The following is a 19,847-nucleotide window of genomic DNA, read 5'->3' as shown; positions in this document are numbered from 1 at the left end:
GGAGAACTTTGTCCCTGTCAGGACTACCGATACATTAATGAATGGACAGTTAAGAACGCTTATCCTCTTCCATTGCTGCTTTCATTGGTTGCTCGGCTGCATGGTGCTAAATACTTCACCAAGATGGATGTCTGTTCAGGATATAATAATATTCATATCCACCCCGACGACAGATGGAAGGCCACCTTTACCACTGAATACGGTCTCTTCGAACCAAACATTATGTTTTTCAGTCTCTGCAATTCCCCTGCTACCTTCCAGGCATACATGAACCGAACATTCCAACAAGAGATCAACGAAGGATGGCTCGTCATATACATGGATGATATCCTGATCTTTTCCAATGACCTCACTTCTCATCATGAACAAACCCGGCATGTCCTTGAAAAGATTCATCAAGAAAAGCTTTTCTTGAAACCCAAGAAATGCACGTTCGACACTCAAGAAGTAGAATATCTTGGAATGATCATCCATCCGGGGTGTGTAGCAATGGATGATGCCAAAACCAACAGTATTTGAGACTGGCCTACCCCCACAACGGTGAAAGAGACTCAGTCATTTTTGGGATTCTGCAACTTCTATCGAAACTTCATTTCCCATTATTCCGACATCGTGAGACCCCTGATCGATCTCACAAAGAAAGACATCAGGTTCCTTTGGTCAGAACAATGTGCGTCGGCCTTCTCCACCTTGAAAGAATGCTTCCTAAAGCAACCAGTCCTTCGAAACCCTGACCCCAGTAGACAGTTCGCAGTCGCTACCGACGCGTTGCTCGTCACAACCGGTGCAGTGCTGCTGCAAACCGATGATAATGGTGTTTACCACCTGTGTGGATACCTATCACAGACACTGAACCCCGCAGAACGCAATTACCAGATTTTTGATCGAGAACTCCTTGCGGTTATTCGCACCCTGACCAAATGGCGTCATTATTTGGAGGGCAATCCTCATCCCATCATTGTCTTCATGGATCATAAAAACCTCTTATATTTCAGAACGGCCCAGAAGTTAACCAGGAGACAAGCCCGATGGCAGCTAATTCTATCCTGCTACAACATTGAACTCCACCATGTTGCCGGATCTAAGCTCGTTGCCCCCGACGCACTCTCCTGCCACCCCGACCATGGGGCAGATTCCTCTGCAGATAATATCAATGAAACCCTTCTTCCTGACTCCATGTTTGTATGCCTCCTTGATGTTGAACTCATGACTTCCCTCGCGAACCCCGATCCCTCCGACCCCGACCCCATCTTCCAAGCCGCCTCCGATGCCTTGGATGGCCTTTCCCTTCCCCCCATGAAATCCACTCTTGTGGATTGGACGATTAGCGACAATATCCTTTACTATAAGGGCCGCGCTTATGTCCGCCCTGCCGGTCGGCGCCTTATTTTAGAACATTGTCATGATCATCCCACCGCCGGTCACCCCAGGTGTTTTAAAACTGAAGAATTGGTCAAAAGGGACTTTTGGTGGCCCTCTATGGGTACCTATATCCGTAAATACATCGAGGGTTGCACCCTCTGTCAGCAGATGAAATCTGATACCCATCCAACTACGCCCCCTCTCGTCCCCATTCCATCTGTCACCACAGCTCCATTCTCCCAAATCTCTGTTGATCTGATCACTGATCTCCCTCCCTGTGCTGGCTTTGATTCTGTCATGGTTGTGGTAGACCATGGACTTACAAAGGGGGTAATTCTTATCCCATGCACTAAAACCATCACCTCTGAAGGGGTCGCCAAGAAATTTTTCAAATACATCTACCGCAGATTCAGCTTGCACGAGAAAGTTATTTCTGATTGTGGACCGCAATTTGTGTCGAAATTCTCGAAAGCCCTTGCCAAGCTCTTGAAATATAATATAGCCACCTCTACTGCTTATCACCCCCAAACTGATGGCCAGACTGAACGTCTTAATCAGGAGCTCAAAACCTACCTCCGAATCTATTGCAGAAACCACCCTGAAGATTGGGTAGAACATCTTCCTATGGCAGAATTCGTGCATAATCATCGAAAACATGATTCTCACAATGCCTCACCATTCTTCCTGATGATGGGATATGAACCGAGAGCTCTTCCTCACGTACTCCCTGATTCTACTGTCCCCGCAACAAAAGATAGACTCCGCTCGCTTCAGAAATCAAGAGAAGAGGCACTCTCCTGCCATAACCTTGCTATGCAGCAAATGGCAGAACAAACTCATGGGCAGAAGTATCATCCATGGAAAGTAGGAGATAAGGTTTGGTTATCAGGAAAGAACCTAATCATGCAGCTACCATCACGGAAGCTTGCACCAAAACAATATGGCCCCTTCCCAATCATTGCCGTTCTTTCCCCTATCACATTCACACTCCAATTACCATCACAATGGAAAGTTCACCCCATGTTTCACGCTTCCGAGCTATTGTCCTATCATGAAACAGAGGTTCACAGTCCGAATTTCCACGATCCACCCCCAGACGTCATTGATAACAAAGAAGAATATGAAATTGATGCAATCCTATCGCACAAGGGGATGGGTAAACGAAGACACTATCTGGTATCCTGGAAAGGATACTCCTCTGCCAGTAATGAATGGATCCCAGAAGAAAATCTTAGCAATGCTTCCAACACTCTTGTTGCATATAAAAGAGCTCACCAATTGTAAACCCAGAAACCATGTCTCTCGAATGCCTACGCCTCTGTATACAATGCATCGAAGAACTCACTGCTACTATGAATACCGTAGCTGAAGGAAATGCCCACCCATTGTCCCTCCTTGATTATCAGACTGCCACCACCATTAACCTCACTAATAACACATCCTCACCAGCGGTTTCTCCACCATCATCTGACTCCACCCTTACCAACGACTCTACCCTTACCGACTACTTTTCAATCATTGATCAAGTCGAAACCAGCACCCTTTTTGAATCCACTCTCACCTCCCAACAATACGCTATAGAGATAGATTGTCTTTTAGGAGAAAGAGGAGCGATATCTTCTGGGCTCATCATCAGAATCATCAGGGATGCCAGCCTCATCAAGCACACCACCAATCTTCTTGATGATGAACGTCACAAGACCATATTCCATCACCTTCATATACGCATTCGTAATACTGCAATTTGTCTGTTGCCTGATGATACTAGAGACACTATCAGAGAGGCTATTCACATCGTCACAGAGCAAATCGCTCTTGACCCAGTTGCACACCCTCCATCCCCGCATATTGCCATTCCAGTCCCACTGCTGGTCCCTGCAACAACTACCATGGAGCATCAGGATGATAATATCCCTCCTATTGCTGTACTTGACGTACCAGCTTCTCTGTCTCCTACCCCCATCACGCCCACCACACGCAGATACCCTATCTGACGAAGATCCTCCCGTATCGCTGCCAAACGAGCCATGTCTGTTTCCCCACACAAGACGCTCAAGCGATCTAGATCCCCTTCTCCCCCAGACCAGTCATCCACCATCGTTACAGTAAAAACAGCACCAGCTGATAACGTTGTCTGTTGTAACTGTCGCTCCGCCAGGCATTGTCACAAGAACTGTCCGGTGTACTACTGCCGAGTTTGTAAAGCATATGCACCCGGACACCTGTCAGTCTTTTGTAGGGAGTTGAAAGGAGAAGCAGTGATTCCACTAGTTTGGACTGATCCCAGCTTCTACGAGGCCCTTGCCCACTGGGAGATTGAGCAGGACACTATTTACCATGCTGAAGAACTGGCTGATAGGTCACTCCCTATCACTGAAGAACAGAACGATTTGCTCGACTCGAACTACGATGCTGACCCTATTTACTGGGCTAATCAGGATAACTGAAGTTGGTGACTTCATTCCTAAATGAGGGGTAATGTTACAGTCACGTCTGCCCCCTATCCATTTCCCAAAACCTTTACTCATTTGTATTACATCACGATCGCTATAGCTGTCATTAGGTGACTCATCTCTCTTATCTGTATTACATCATGATCGCTATCGCCATCACTAGATGACTTATCTCTGACTCACTCTTATCTCTGACTCATTCTTTATCTCTGACTCGGTTACCTACTATAAATACCCAGTCATGTACTCAGTAGATCTTCACTTTAATCTACTAGGTTCTCACCTGAAACATCCTTCGCTTGGGACCCCCAATCCTAAGTCGTCCAATCCGATATTCAAGTTAGAGACACTCTCTTTGACTTGTCTTACGACCTTTACATTTGTAAAGTCCTGACTCGACCTCAGCCATTGCTCTTATTGAGTAGCTGTTGTCGCAACTATCCTAGTTCGTAACACATCCTGGTTGCACTCATGAAAGTGTCCTGGAGCAATGTGCATTTGCTTTTGTCCATCCTGACTCACAGCATCTGAGGTGAACTAATTATCTGCTTGCTAATTGCATCCTCCCACTCACTCATCCTTTTAGAATATGGAAAGAGCATTTCTCTAGTGCAAGGAAGTGTCATCATAATGCACACTCAATTACATCCTTCTCATCAGGGATATATCAGCTCCATTTCATATATCAATAACCTTTGTTGTTACAATTTACCTGGGAAATGCATGCATTCAGCTTCTTCTGTTCTTGACCTTGCCATGTGTGTGTCGCTCTCTGCAAATCTGTTCAAGCCCGGTGTGATCATCGTGTATCTGAACAGCAGAAAGTGAAAATTTTCAGTGTCAAAAATTCTGACATCAAGACAGCACTGAATTCTAAGTGACATGTCCCTTGGAATATACTGGGACTCAACGAGATCAATGAATCATGCCACATTGTTTGGATCAAAACCTCATACAATCACAGCTTGATAACAAGCTTCAAGGTTAAAATTCTTTTCCAGTTCACAATAGTCATGAGTGCCCACCTGCAGTCTTTTGTTCCTCATTTGGCATCTTGTGCTTCTACCCATGTGGACAGTGAACACCTCTTGTGCAAGGCAATGATAGATGTGGATTAGACACCATTGTGGGACCAGATCATGTGTGCCATTATCACAGATCTGTTGTACAAGACTCTGACCTCCTTCACTGAGAACAAAGCAACCTGGCAGAAGGTGCAAAGGTGCATTTCTCTCTTTCACAACATCACTTTTTGCTCTAGTTGTGATGTGTGCAGTACATGGATGGCCTGCATCATAGGAAGAAGAGCATGAAGCACAGCTGTCAAAGCTCTGTGCTCCTTGGATTTGAATGGGTGAGACACTGATAATATAGCACCGATCAGACTGTTCATGATTCTTTGCAACAATGGTTAATCGACAATCAACCTGCAGTCGGCCATCAGTTCATCATGTGCTCAGGCATTGCATTATCCAGTTGTAGAACTAGTGTGATTTGCATCAGATCATCACATATTTTAACACTGGAAGCAAATGTTTTTAGTGTCAAAAAATCAGATGGACAAGACACAGAGAAATAACTGATTGATCAAAGGCAGGAACAGAAGCTTTGTGAGTGGAGCAGTATTTGATGACACTGACTACTGAGAAACTGTTGATTAATGTATTTATGATGACAGAAACCATGAGCACATGGATACAAGTTCTGTAGCTCTTCACATCTTCATCTCAGATTAATGTACTAGCCTGTTCATTCATTCCATCTCCATGAGCATTGATGACTTATTCAGTCTGGATGGATCAGTGCAGGCATGCAAATGCAGAGAAGATATTAAAGACATGGAGAGTCAGATTGAGTGTCATATCAGAAGCTCTCATAGGCATTGTGAAGTGTATATTGAAAGCAAGGGGGATGGTGATTGAAAGAACAATGTCCATTTTCGTAGTTGCAAGCTGCCTGAGGGTGAAAAGTTGGTGATGATGGTCAAAGGAGGAACTGGGGCAGCAAGATGCACAATCTTTGCCACTGCAAGACCATTCTAGTACAACACCAACGCCAATGCCAATGCCAATGCCAAAATGTACAGAGCCATGGTCAAGCTTGGCAGGCAACCACTCAACACCTGAATAGGGAGTTCATGTCATTTGGAAATCTGTAGCACATATAATTTGATACAGGTGAGCACATTTGTCTGGACTCTATTGCACTCAGTGTTTTCTTTCCAAATCTTCTAAAAGTACTAGTATCAGGTGAGAATGATCACCAAGAACACCAGCCTCCAACTTGATACCACAATTCAGTATCAGTCACCACCCTGATTCAATTTTATTTACTCACTATTACAGACACAGACTCAACAGAAGCTGTTGCACCCACTGACTCAGACTTGGACACAGTCTGACTGACTTGGAGGTTTGTCTTCTGTGTAACAACTTGGAGCCAGTTGCTAATAAATGCTTGATGGCCCTCATTTAAAATTTTCTTCCATTTTGCAGAAAATCATTGGTGGCTGTGTGCAGAGTTGCCAGTGCAAGTTTTTGGCCGTTTGCTTGCCTTTGCTTTTCTCCTCTCTGCTTCTGTGGCTGCCTCCTGAGCCATTGATAATATATTGATAAAGGTGAGCAATGCTGCATCATCCTTGATATCAGCTTCTTTATCTTCACTCACTTCCGAGCCCTCAGATTCCATGTCATCATGATAATCAAGATTTGGAAGAGTGTAATCTACATCCTTGGAGTCAGAAATATCTTCAACAGTTGCCTTCAGGGATTTTTTTTGAGCTTTGGAGGGATTTGCAAGATGTGCCCAGACAGCTTTGGTCTTGTTCCCCATTTTAATGCCAGTAGCAGGGGTTTTTGAGGTATTTCTAAGGCCTATTTATCCTTGCCTCCCCCTTGGTAATATGTCACATATTTGATTATATAAGTGGCCAAATATTTCAAGGAGGATTTCTCATTTTTTCACTCACTGTTCCAGTACATGGAAATGATATGCCAAGTCATTTTACACTTTTGATGTTTTTAACTTATTTCTCCATGAGTTCTGATCCAAAACTTAAAATTCTTCCTGGGCCTTCAAGAGGAGCTTTATAAGACACCTTTCCAGCAATTATATTTGTGCAGATTGGTTTTGTATGGATGTTATTTGAGGATGTCAAACAGGTCAACCTTGCCTACTTAAGACATGTTGGATTTGGATGAGGCTTACCTTATATCATAACTCATAACCACTGCACTTCACTGCATAACTTGTGCCATCATCATTGTGCAACATCTCTGGTCAATCTCTACAATATGTGCAGCTTTCCCATGGTATGCACAGGGCACACACTACATTCCCACACAATGTGATGCATTTCTCCCACACACACACAGTGCACTTAGTTGCCTTATGTTGCATGTTATCTGGCAGGAGCTTCCATCCACTGTCTAACAAGCCCACTGGTATGTATTCAGTTGCTATTTCATTATCTCTATGTACCTCTTTATTATTACATACTCTGTATGGCACCATTTCTCTAAGCCAAGTTAGCATTACGTAGTGCTTACCTCACTTTTGTTCATCTTTTACCACCATCTAGTAGACTGTATAGAGCTGCATTTTAGAGAAACAATCATATTTTCTATTGCATAGAGGCTTCACCTGCCAATAGAACCACTTTTCTTGCACATTGTGTGCTTCTTGTGTGCCCTCACAGAAGCTCATTAGTGTGCCTTAAATCATGCTCCTACTGCCATTTGCTTCCCCATGGGTTGAACAATTCACATTACACCTTAACTAACATTCTGAGAGTCTGCCTCTACCTCCTTCAGAGAGTATAAAGCTTTCTTTCTTTTTCTCTGCATCCCAGCAGAGAGTTGTTGAACCTTCACTAGACCTCCAAATGAGTCCTACACTATACTCCAGATCCACTGGATGACTTTCTTAGCCCCTGGAAATTAAGGGCACATACTTGGATAAGCAGCACAGTGCATGAGCTGAGGCCAAGCCCTTCAGATTTATTTATCCTTGAGCATAACCTTAACAATTACTACTTAATATTGCATTAGACCATGACAAGCTCTTCACTAGTCATTCCTGGAAAGCACTTCATTGACTAATTTGTATATGACAACCACTTACCACTCCTAAACAGAGAGATCCAGTGAATGTACTAACAAAACAATCAATCAAGCCTCATAAACTGTTATCAAACTGGTTAGATTAACACACTACCACATATCCTTACATCTACTATTAACACTTCAACTGGGTACTTTCACTTTCATTACATTTGGGACATACACTTTGATATCCATCCTACATTTCATGTCTCTAAATTAAAGCGACATGTGCCTAATGATGCTACCTTGTACCCATTGCAAGAGTTACAAAGACCAGGACCCATTGTGATGCTGACAGACACTGAAAACTGGGAGATATAATATATCCTTGATTAACAACAATATGAACATGGATTCCAATACCTCATACAATAGTGTGGATATGGTCCTGAAGCTGACCTTTGGCTGGCTAGCAGCAAAGTCAAAGACTCTAATGAGTTACAAGAGTTTAGTGAGGTGCTTGTAACATCAGGAATCACATGGACTTTCCCCAAATATATCACTATGTTTTACCTTGTTGACCTTAGACTCAAGTCTATCATCTGCTCATTTGTATCACATTCTGAAATCCACAATTTGTCCTATTAACTTTTGTCTAATTCATCTAGTGTTTCCTGCTGCAACTACCACAGTGAATTTTTAACCTTTAAGAATTTTCTCATACATCTTCCTACCTAGTGAGTTAAATTTGCATTAACATCTCAATATCTTGACATCTGCATGGATAACAATTAAACAAATAATCATCCTACTCATATAATCTATATGTTACTTAAGTGATTAGTCACATTTTTTGGACAGTTCCAAAACAGTGGTGACTACTAAGTGAACATCTGGACAATAATACAGTGTCTTACTACTCAAGGGTCTTACATTGAATAAGTATATAGTGACAACACAACTACACAGTAACAAGACTTCTTGCTAGTTCTTAAGTACACAGTCTGGCTTTTCTAGTTTTCATGCTAGATAATGTGTGAGTTCTTGGAAAATTTTACTAAAAGTATTCTCTTGTTGTTCCCTGGTGGTATGCTCTTTAGATACCCTGAATGAACTGTAAGGCATGTTTCAATCTTGTAGGTCCTGTTACAACCTATGAAAGTATGTTATATAAAGGAGTAATAGTTTCCCCTTTGAGCAATGAGATTCTTTTTAGAGGAAGTAAGAAAATTTGCATATCTCTCAAAACTTTCTCACCCCTTAATTTCCCATGATGTACTGATTATCTGAGGCCACCTCTAAGTCATATTATTTAGTACATGGTTACTAGTCATCCAGTGTAGTTTCACTTCATTCTATTTATGACACAGGAAATCAATTATGTGGGAAGAATCCACATATTTTAAGAGCTTGGCCTACTTTAAGACTATGTTATAGAAATGTACTCTGTTCTAATCCTGCCTCAAACTCAATATGAGTGTCTAAGCAGTAGAAAGGCTGGTTTCAAGGCCATGTATTTGATTGATATGATTGTATCTAACTCTTAGTTTGATCTCCTCTGATTGTAGGAATAAGAAGTATCCAAGACTGACTCACTGTGTACTGTCATTCTGTCATTTATGGTATTATAGCACTGCATCAAGCCAGTAACCAATTTGACTACACTCTGTAAGTCCATATTAGTCCATTTCTGAGTTTCCTATGTGCTGCATCATGCTAGTCAATGGTAACTAACTTCTAAGTACATTAAGCACTGTATAATTGGTTGAAGGCCAACAATCCATCATATGCAGATATTGAAATATAAGAGAACATGCTTGCAAAGCTTCCAGAGTATGTCATTCCTCAAGAAATTATCTTGATAGTTTACCATGAGATTAGATGTTGTAATATGTGAAAATGAGGGTGTCCCTCCAGATGATGGTGAGTCAATTTTTATGATTAATGTAAACATCACATTTATCAGCACCTGAGTACAATATAAAGGCATATGGACATATCTAAAAGCTTAACATCATAGCTATAATCTGAGATATATATTGTGAGAAGTATATCATATATGGGCAGGATATGGTAATTCTAATCACATGACTCATTTGGACACTTTTTTGACTTTATATCCAAATCACAAAATCAGACCATTCACACATAATATTCTTAATGGAAATGATGCAATAATAAATATTTGGTCTGATTTTAATATGATTTACATATATTCACCCATATAACATCATTCACTTTAACACAATCATCACAAAGCCCATCTCCCCTGCTCAAAAAGATAATATCCTTATTCTCTGCTCCTCAAGTTTATCTATGAGGCAAATTGCTTCCAAACCTGGTCCTAGCAAGTCTACTATTGCTATAATCATAAAATAGAACATACTACCCCTATCATGCTTATTGGATCATTTTCTATGAAGACTGTAGGTGTCATATCCCACAATCTGGACCCATATTCCATAATATTCCCACGCCTTCCAAGCCTATGTCTGGACCCCATATCCGACTCATTCCCAGATCCCCTTCCACTGTGTACTCTACACCTCAGCAGGATCGACTTTGCTCCAGATTTACCCCTGAGCTCCAGACCTCCAGATCCTCACTGCTAGCCTGATCTGTACCACCCTATCCTGTCCACCCTATGCACACTCCATCTTGCAAGACATCTGAACTTCACCTCATCTCAGATTCAGGACTATATCTACCTCATCATATCCCAGTCCTGTATCCACCTCACCTTCTGGATCCTCAGATCTCTGGACCTCTGGATATTAGCCATAACTATCTCCAGATATATTCCTGCCCTCTGTCCAATATCCTGCACCTATCCCCATTTAGACATCTCTGCCTTTCCAGCTTTCAGTTACCTCTTGTTCTGTCTTGCTGATTGATCCTTGTATGAGTCTTCATCTCCAAGTTCATTTAGTTATATTCTGTCTTACTTACTAATGTGTTTTCACATGCTTGTACATAGCCCTACTCCTTTGCTTACTGATCCCCTCAGATATTCTCTAGTATATAACCCCTGTAGATACTCCTGTAGTTTCCTCAGTTTGAATATCATCTTAGACTTTGCTCTACTTGCCCAATCCTCTCTCAGACTTTGGTCCACCTAAGTCTGTCCTATCCATCAGGCCTAGGGATTGATTCCCTAGGCTAGGAGCTTTGCCTTTCCAGCACTTACCCTCTTTCTGGACTTAGGTCCAATCCCTGTCTCTCTGACTCTACCTTAGGGTAGTCTACCTCTGTTTGTTTCTATATCAGACTCCATCTGATGTAGCCCCTGTTCCTTCCAGGCCTCTGGATGTCCTGTCCTGATCCTTCTGACCTTTGGATGTCCTATCCTCCTGTCCTCTGTACCTTCAGACATCCTGTCCTTCATATCTCTGGACATCCTATCCTTCTGTCCTCCATCCTCCTGTCCTTCTGTCCTCTGTCCTCCTGTCCGTTGTGCCTCTGGACATCTTTTCCTTCTGACCTCTGTCCTCCTGTCCTCCAGACCTCCATCCTCCTGTCCTCTGGACCTTCAGACCTCCTATCCTTCCATCCTGTTTCCTGTAGAAGTATTACTTGCAGTGGGAACTCTCCTGAGCACTTCCTGCATTCCTCTAAAACTCTCCCATGCTCCTCCGGACTTCATTGGACCATCATCAGACTTCCTCTGAAATGTAGGACACATACTTGGGTAAGGGGCACAGCATACAAGCTGAGGCCAAGCCCCTCTGTGTTACAATCAAGCTAAGTCTGTGGTGAGCAAACAAAGCGAGTGAGTAATGTAGAACTTGGATTGGGGCTCACACCAAGCCTGCTGCTACCAGCAAGCATTCATAGGTATGAGTTCACAGCAATCAATCCAGTTGGCTCAGTGTTCTGCAAGGATGCAGCAGGAGGACCCTTCATTCATCCTCCACCATTCCATGTCCTTTATCCAGAATGTTGTGAATGATTAACTCTCAAGCAGATCTCAGACTCTATAGAAGATCTGATTAAATATCAAATTCAAAACAAACATCCAAAAAACATTGATTGAGAAGATAGAAATTTCCTTTCATGTTGCCTGTCAAAACACTGAAAAAAATTAATTCATGTGTTAAAGATTTTCTGTGCATGGGACATGATGCAAAAACTGGACATGTTCTTTCAAGGATAATACTGGATTTTCTATCTATTGTCTTTTAAATAGCAGTTTACAATAATGTTACATTTTTTGTCCAAATATACTATGTTTTTCAAATGTTTTGTGTATATTTGAAAACATGGACCAGAAATTTGATCTCATTGTAAACTGCTGTTTAAAAGAAAATAGATGGAAAATCCAGTATTATCCTTGAAGGAACATGTCCAGTTTTTGCATCATGTCCCATGCACAGAAAATCTTTAACACATGAATTAATTTTTTTCAATGTTTTGATAGGCAACATGAGAGAAAATGTCTATCTTCTTGATCAATGTTTTTTGGATGTTTTTGGAGAAAAATGGGAATATGCCTGCAGTGTGAGTTTAGTGAACCATAGTATAAAACATAAACTCCTCTCATCTTCACACTCATACTAAGCTCACAACCACATCTAACATATTCCTTCACTTCTTCTGCTCCATGGATTGCTTCTTGTAACCCAGTTACATCTCATAGTACTTTCATTTTGCCTTGGAACAGTTGTAATTCATGGAATAGCTCAAACCATGACTTAAATGACCCTAGCATAGACTAGGAGGGTGAGGTTAGGTTACTTGGCAGCACAGGTTGAATTTCAGTTTTCACCAAGCAATTGACTCAAAATTCATCCCAGATGTTCAATTCTAAAATGACATTGTTAATGTTGACTTGATCTTATGGCCATTCTCTCATAAATTACTTAGGCAGTATGACAATCATACCAGCACTGGTCACATACTATGAGCATCAGTGTGATTCTTCTTACTGTCCAGAAAAAGGAGAAAGATACTAATCATTAATTTCCTTATCAACTCATCCACTGATAATGCACTCCTCTGGATCTAGGCATGCACTGTACTACAGCATAGTCTTATAACCTTGGTCTGGTCCTTGGGTATTCATTCACCTATATCCTATCCATCTCCACTGGTGTATTATTAGTCCCTAAATGTCATTGCTGAATAGCAGCAGGTCTTATTACATGTATCTCCATGTTCTGCAGCACTTAATGTCTTATTACCTATGGATTCAGCATGCAGTTGCTTACCTCACTCAATTCTTGCCCATGTATTCTAGATGTTCACACACTATGATGAAGAGACCTATAGTACATACCTTCCAATACTTCCCCTTCCTTGGACTCTGTTAGGCAGTAGAGTCACCTTAGCATGATACCTTAGACCTTGTGCAATTGACCAGTTTTTGTTCATTCTCTTTGATCACATGCAACTTGACTGCTCAGAGTGCATGCCACTAGGGTTCTCATTCCTAGGCCTTTGCAAAGACCCAAATCACCATTGGTAGTCTGAACCACTACTCAGTACTCTCTTTGCTTATACCTAGCCTTACCTTTGCTCCTACCTGTCTTTCTCATGCACCATCACATCCAGTGCTTGTACACTCTATCCTGCATATTCAGCTTGCACATGCTGACATGCACAAAACTTGTTTCATACATGGTCATGGATACATAATACACCATATAACATACCTACAGTCTGTAATGGTCATTCTAATTTCCTATAGCTTTATCATACATATTTTATTATAATTTTCTTCATGGTTTTTTCATGGTTAAATGAATTAACCATTGATATAATTTATTTATCTTAATCAACAAACAGGGTCAAAACCCTTATTTTTCCATTGTTAAGCATATTCCCACACCTTTCAGAATTTTCTCATACATTTTTCTACCTAATGAGTTGTGTAATTAAAACATCTTAATATCTTGACATCTGGACAGTTAACATCTGAGCAGTTCTACTTGCATAATGAATGTTTTGTTTAAATGGTCAGCCATACTTTTTGGACAGTCACCTTGCTCTGCAAGGTCAGGTTGAGATGTTAAAAACTTATGTGATTATGTGATGATTCCTTTTGCAGTCATCTTAAACCAACACTTTGTTGTTTCCTTTTTCAGTCATCTAAATCCACACTGTCCACTTTGTGTATAGATCATGGTTCTGTCATTATCATGTAGCCCTATGCACCAGCCACACAAGGTGTGATTGTTTCAACATCTATAGGACATGGCATGTGTCCTGGGACTGGCCCTAACCCAGATAATCTGTCAGTCACCTGATATGAACATCATGCTGAGTAATCATGTGAGATACAAGAATATCATACTAGAAAACAAGTAACCTAGATCTAACATATAGGACACTCAAAACTGTAGCAATTACAGAAATCCAAAGCACTGGCCAATTGCCTGCATATCAGAGCAAGGTCAGAAGTTCACAATGCAAACCCCTAGTTCCAAAGTAGCAGTAACTTCTAAGTGAACATTTGGACAATAAGGTGAATGAGTCATCTTTCTATAATAAGTAATTGCATAGCCACACCTAAAATAGTATATAAAGGGGCCTAGTTTCCTCTCTGAGCAATAACATTCCCTCTTTTAAAAGCCCCCATTAATATTTGTGTGAATATCTGAGTGAATATTAACTTATTTCCTCCACTCTTTTAGCACTGTTTCCCATGATGTATAGACCATCTGAAAGTCATCCCTGAGCTATAACAAATTACATTAGCTAGTACAAGATTACTGGTCATCTAGTATAGTTCCACTTCATTCTCTTTACAACACAAGAAACCAATTCTATGAGGAGAATTCATGTATTTTAATGATTGAGGATGACAAATAAGACTTATACTTTAGTCAACAGTATTAAGACCTTGGCCTACTTTAAGACTATGTTACAGAAGTGTACTCTATTCTGATCCTGCCTCAAACTCAAATGTGAGTGCTCGAGCAGCAGAAAGGTTTGTTTTAAAGTCACATACCTGGTTGAATTGATTGTATCCAACTCTTAGTTTGATCTCTCCTGATTGTGAGAATAAGGAGTATCCAAGAGATATTGCTCTGACTCACTGTATCCTGTCATTCTGTTATTTGTAGCATTGTAGCACTGCATTATGCCAGTTATCAATTCAACTACACTCTGTAAGTCCATATTAGTCCATTTCTGAAGTTTCCTAAGCACTGTATCATACCAGTTAATGGTAACTAACCTCAGAAACACCTTAAGCACTGCATCACACCAGTTACAGGCACTGTTCCTGAGATTCCTGAATACCTTAACCCCTTTGAGCTGTTGGTAGATTTGCTTTCAAGAACCTATCTTAATTGTACCCCCATGAATGGCCACATTATCAACCATTGGTATTTGTATGAACCATTGACTGTGAAGGATAGTGAAATTTGGTTATTTCATTGATTTTTACATCCTAGTAAGACAGTACTTCACACCAGCACACATATACTTTGTGCTCTCTCATACCCACATGTATCTCTGTTGTGTTTCATTCTACACACACTATACTGATCACAGCTGACTTGTGCTTTCACTCACAGTCAATTCTCTTGACTTAGGTCCTTACCAGGAAGTGCTTTCACTGTGTGTGCTAGTTTCTAGGCCACTTTAGGTTGTGACTCCTTCATGTGTTGCTTCCCTTGCTCACATATGAAGGAAGTGCTTCAATAGCAGTCCCCTCAGGTTGAACCACTATACTCACACCCATTAGGATACAGTGGCTCAAAAAAGTGTCTGAATGTTTATGCATTTTCAAAGTTTTGGAAGCAATTTGCCTCATAGACAAACTAGAGGAGCAGAGAATAAGGATATTATCCTTTGGAGCAGAGGAGATGGGCTGTATGATGATTATGTTAAAGTTCATGATATTATGTGGGTTCATATATATAAATAACATTAAAATAAGACCAAATATTGATTATTGCACCAATTCTATTATAGCAGTTTTCAAAACAGTTGGCACAGCCGCCGAAACACCACTTTTTCAGCTCTTTTGAATATGTAGAATCAAACAATTGTTTCTCAACAACCACTGCTCCAAATGCTATGATTCTTTAATGAAAGATGATCTATTTTATAGTGCCCAGGGCACACCAACAAAATTTGAACGATTTGGCCACTACTTCGATATCTTGTTTTCATGGTGTTACTTTCTGCCTCACACAATTTTCCTGCAAGAACAACCAATCCTCTCCACTAACAGTCATTCATCTGTTCATTATCTATTGTCTCCTGAGGGCACAGCAAAACAAACGAGAGCTTTTTGTGCAATTTTCATTGTGTGAGCTTGCCATTGATCAAACATTCACATCTCATTTATAATCACTCTCCATCTTCAACATGGCCAAAGGCAAGCCCATCAGTGAGGATCTATGCTGGACCATTGTACAAATGGCTCGCCTCATTGACCTGGATGCCATATCTACCTACACTGATGTCAGCTGATGCCAAATACTTCAGATCCTAGCATTGTTCAGAGCTACAGGCAAGGTAACAACAACAATGGACCATCGTAGGATTGGTCACCGCCATCATTTGACTTCTGAAGATGTTGCAGTATGTATGCATCATTGCCTCAATACTTCATACTAATTTATTGATTTCAACAGTTCTTACATGGATCTCTTGATAAAACATGTGACAGCTACCTCAATGAACTCAAAGTAGGATTAGAGGAGATCTGTGGGGTGTCTGTCTCGATACCCACAGTGTGGTGTGCACTCCAGAGGAGCAGATATTCTATGAAAAAGGTGTACCCTTTTGCGATCTTGTTTTGCTTGTCTTGTCTTGTGACTGCTGACCACACTACTCCCTAGCTGACACAACATGCAATCGAACGCAGTGCAGAGAAGCGAGCTGCATATACATATTTACAAAGTTGGCCTATGCTATAGACCAGACCAACTTGTTTTTGTAGATGAAAGCTCATGTGATCAATGGACATCATATCAAGGGAGAGCTTGGTCAATCTGGGGTCACCAAGCAGTGTGGAAGGCTTTTTTCATACGTGGAAATAGGTGCACTACTATCTCTTTTGATGTGTTTTATCAATTCACTGTTTCCCATAGATACTCTGTACTTCCAGCACTCTCTCTCAATGGTATCCTGCATGTCAGTATTATACAAGGCTCTTTCAACTACAAGCCATTTGGCAAGTTTATTGAGGGTTTATTACTTCATACCAACCCTTTCCCTGGCCCAAATTCTGTGGTTGTCATGGACAACTGCCAAATTCATAAGTCAGACCTGGTCCTTGAGATGATACAAGAAGTGTCAGTAATGCTATTTGTACTGTTAACTGAATAACCTATAACCATTGTCTTCCAGCAGTCGCCACTATGAATTTCTCCCCCCCTACTCACCGGACTTCAATCCAATTGAACCAGCATTCTCTGCTATCAAATCACATGTCCGCAGGCATGGCAGATCATTTAGGGCTGCAACAGAGTCCCAGAACAGCAGTCAAGCCGGTTTAACACAGCTGCACAATGCTGTATGGTCAGTAACTGCAACAGATGCTGAGGGATGGTTCCATCACTGTGGATACATGTAAACTTTTGAATCTGGGTTGTATTAATGTTCAATAGTGGATATCTAATGTGCACCTCGGTGTGCCCTCTTTTCCCTCTTGGTGATCTTGTCAGAGTCACTAGTTGCATACCTGATCAGTAACCTCACAATTCCTAATGGCATACCACACAAGTCTACCAATTCCTTTGCACCATCTTTTCCGTCCTCAGCAATTTGAATGATTCGCTTGTATCCACTGTTATCAAGCACACCAGCATACTGTCCCCACACCTGGCCATCAGCTCCATGCTCGCCTGAATCTAACTCAAACAGCCACTCCAGAACACAGTGGGTAAATTGTTGGTGCATCATTCAGATCAAAAGAGTCTGAACTAGGAACTTCAAGATGTGAATGAGTGTGAGAAGAGGCTTAAGGTGTTGGTGTCTGTGGCGAATAGTGATGATAGTGCAGAGCTCCATATCCAGGCGGTGGTGGAGGTGGGTATGGATAATAGTATGGAAATGGATGAGAAGACATTTCTGGTTGAGATTGAGATTGTTTATGGATCCTCAGTGGGCGGACTACATCCTCAATTTTCAGTTCACTGGGAGGATCCTTCAAGCTTGTGTGGACACCTTCTGTCTGTAATGTTATTACTCAGTGACCATTATGATACTCGACATGTATAAAAACCAACCAATAACAGACTCCAAAGGCTAAGATCCTTATTGGTCAAGTGATGATGACTTCTGTTTGGAAGGATCACACAGTACTCGCCACTATGATTACCACAAGCATGTTCTGCTTGCAGTTCAATAATATATTGTGGTGCTGTTTTCTTCTTCAGTACAATGTCTGTCTCATCACTATCTCCAGCTTGTTTGGAATCACTATCATCTTTCTTCGACTTCGCCCTCTTCTGGCCATCTTTGCGACCACCCTGATGTTACCTAGCAATCAGTAATTTGTGATATATCTCATTGAGGTTTGCTTCACCTTCTTCTTAACTTTGTTTTTTCCTCTTTTACCAGCATCATGATCAATGAGAACCACCTTGAACTCCTTCTGCTTTGCCTTAGATTTGGATTTTGCTCACTCACTCAGCTCTTTCTGGGCAGCCACAAATAGTCTTGCAAGATGCACAGGTGTCTGGAGCACACGAGGCAGCTCTTTCTGTGGCATTGTGCTAAATCAGTATATGAGATTCAAGTCTTTCACACGAATACCCATTTTGTCAGCAACCTGATAATGAAAGTTGGTCCAAGTGATATTGGAAGAGTATGTAGCACTATCAGTTGCACCGTTAATGGGGACCATAAATTCAAGATCAAAAGCACCTTGATATACTTTCAGCATGCTCAGTGACTCCATAATGTGTATGTGACTTACTGTCTTCGTCCTCCTCATCTTCCTCGTCTGAGGACTCAGTACTGTTACTCATAGCTTCTGGATCCAAGGTTACCCTGTCTCCATTCTCTGCAGCATCATCCTTGGTGGTGACTAAAAATTCGTCATCATTTAGCAGCATATTACTAGGGTCAGGTTGCTCTGAGTTATGATACTCTTGGGTCTCTTTCAAGCCATTAGAAAGACCAAGGAGTCCCTGGGTTGCTGTTAGAACATCCTCAGGCAATGAATCAATGTTGAGAGGTGAAGTTGCAGAAGTTTTTTTGCTGCCAGGCTTGCTGATGGGTTTTGGTTTTGGTTTTGGTCCTGGTTTCTGAGTTTCAGAGTCATGTATGACAGGAGGAGTTTTCCTTTTTTTCTCCTTGGAGGGTCTGCCAGTATTGGTCAGTCTTTGGTACTTTCTTGTTTTTGGCTGAGCCCATGGTTGTGGACAAGATGGTGCCAAACAGCTAGTTTGAACTATAATGTTTACACTAGCCGCAGGCTGACAGTCAGGGTCATCACTGCTACATGAACTCCACAGGCAGGTGGTCAGTTGAGATACAACAGAATATGGAACTAGAACTTGAATTTTTCGATGCACACATTGTTCAGAATCAAGTAAACTACTGCATGAAGTTTCAGGATGTCATGGAATAAAACCTGACCCCAAGAGTCCTAGCAACATGCTTGCAAGACAGATTTTGCACCAAAGCTCCAGATTTTGCACCAAAAGCTCCAGATTTTGCTGCTGTGCCCTCGGCGGATAGTACCCAATGAACAGAGAAGTGATTATAGGTTGAGTGAAGAGCTTGTTGTTGCAGGAAAATTCATCAAGTCAGAATGCAGCCCCTTGAAAATGAGATACCAAGATAGTGGTCAAATTTCTCCGATTTTGTTGGCATGCCCTGGGCACCATAAAATAGATCATCTTTCATTAAAGAATCATAGCATTTGGAGCAGTGGTTGTTGAGAAACAATTGTTTGATTCTACATATTCAAAAGGGCTGAAAAAGTGGCATTTCGGTGGCTGTGCCAACTGTTTTGAAAACCACTCTAAGAATAATATCTGTGAATGGTTGGATTTTGTGATTTGGATATAAAGTCAAAAAA

General features: G+C 41.3%; 2 protein-coding genes across 2 annotated transcripts; one reads left to right on the top strand and one right to left on the bottom strand.

The window, feature by feature from the left end:
• Positions 1 to 16,339: 16,339 nt before the first annotated feature.
• Positions 16,340 to 16,653, top strand: BJ212DRAFT_1481085 (uncharacterized protein; the record flags this gene model as incomplete). The annotated part of the gene is made up of 2 exons (XM_041340205.1): positions 16,340 to 16,393; positions 16,447 to 16,653. 2 exons carry the CDS (start codon positions 16,340 to 16,342, stop codon positions 16,651 to 16,653), a joined length of 261 nt encoding a protein of 86 aa, XP_041192827.1.
• A 1,124-nt stretch (positions 16,654 to 17,777) lies between these two features.
• On the bottom strand, positions 17,778 to 19,177 carry BJ212DRAFT_1299870 (uncharacterized protein; the record flags this gene model as incomplete). Its single annotated transcript, XM_041332928.1, has 7 exons — positions 17,778 to 17,990; positions 18,046 to 18,288; positions 18,345 to 18,367; positions 18,449 to 18,521; positions 18,591 to 18,685; positions 18,738 to 19,068; positions 19,154 to 19,177. The coding sequence occupies 7 exons, from the start codon at positions 19,175 to 19,177 to the stop codon at positions 17,778 to 17,780; spliced, it is 1,002 nt and encodes a 333-aa protein (XP_041192826.1).
• Between the last annotated feature and the right edge of the window lie 670 nt (positions 19,178 to 19,847).

The sequence above is a fragment of the Suillus subaureus genome (genome assembly GCF_016647635.1).
Source record: "Suillus subaureus strain MN1 chromosome Unknown BJ212scaffold_17, whole genome shotgun sequence".
In the NCBI taxonomy this organism is placed as follows: Eukaryota; Fungi; Basidiomycota; class Agaricomycetes; order Boletales; family Suillaceae; genus Suillus; species Suillus subaureus.
The sequence above is the reverse complement of the archived record's forward strand: the minus strand, read 5'-3'. Positions and strand labels throughout refer to the sequence as shown.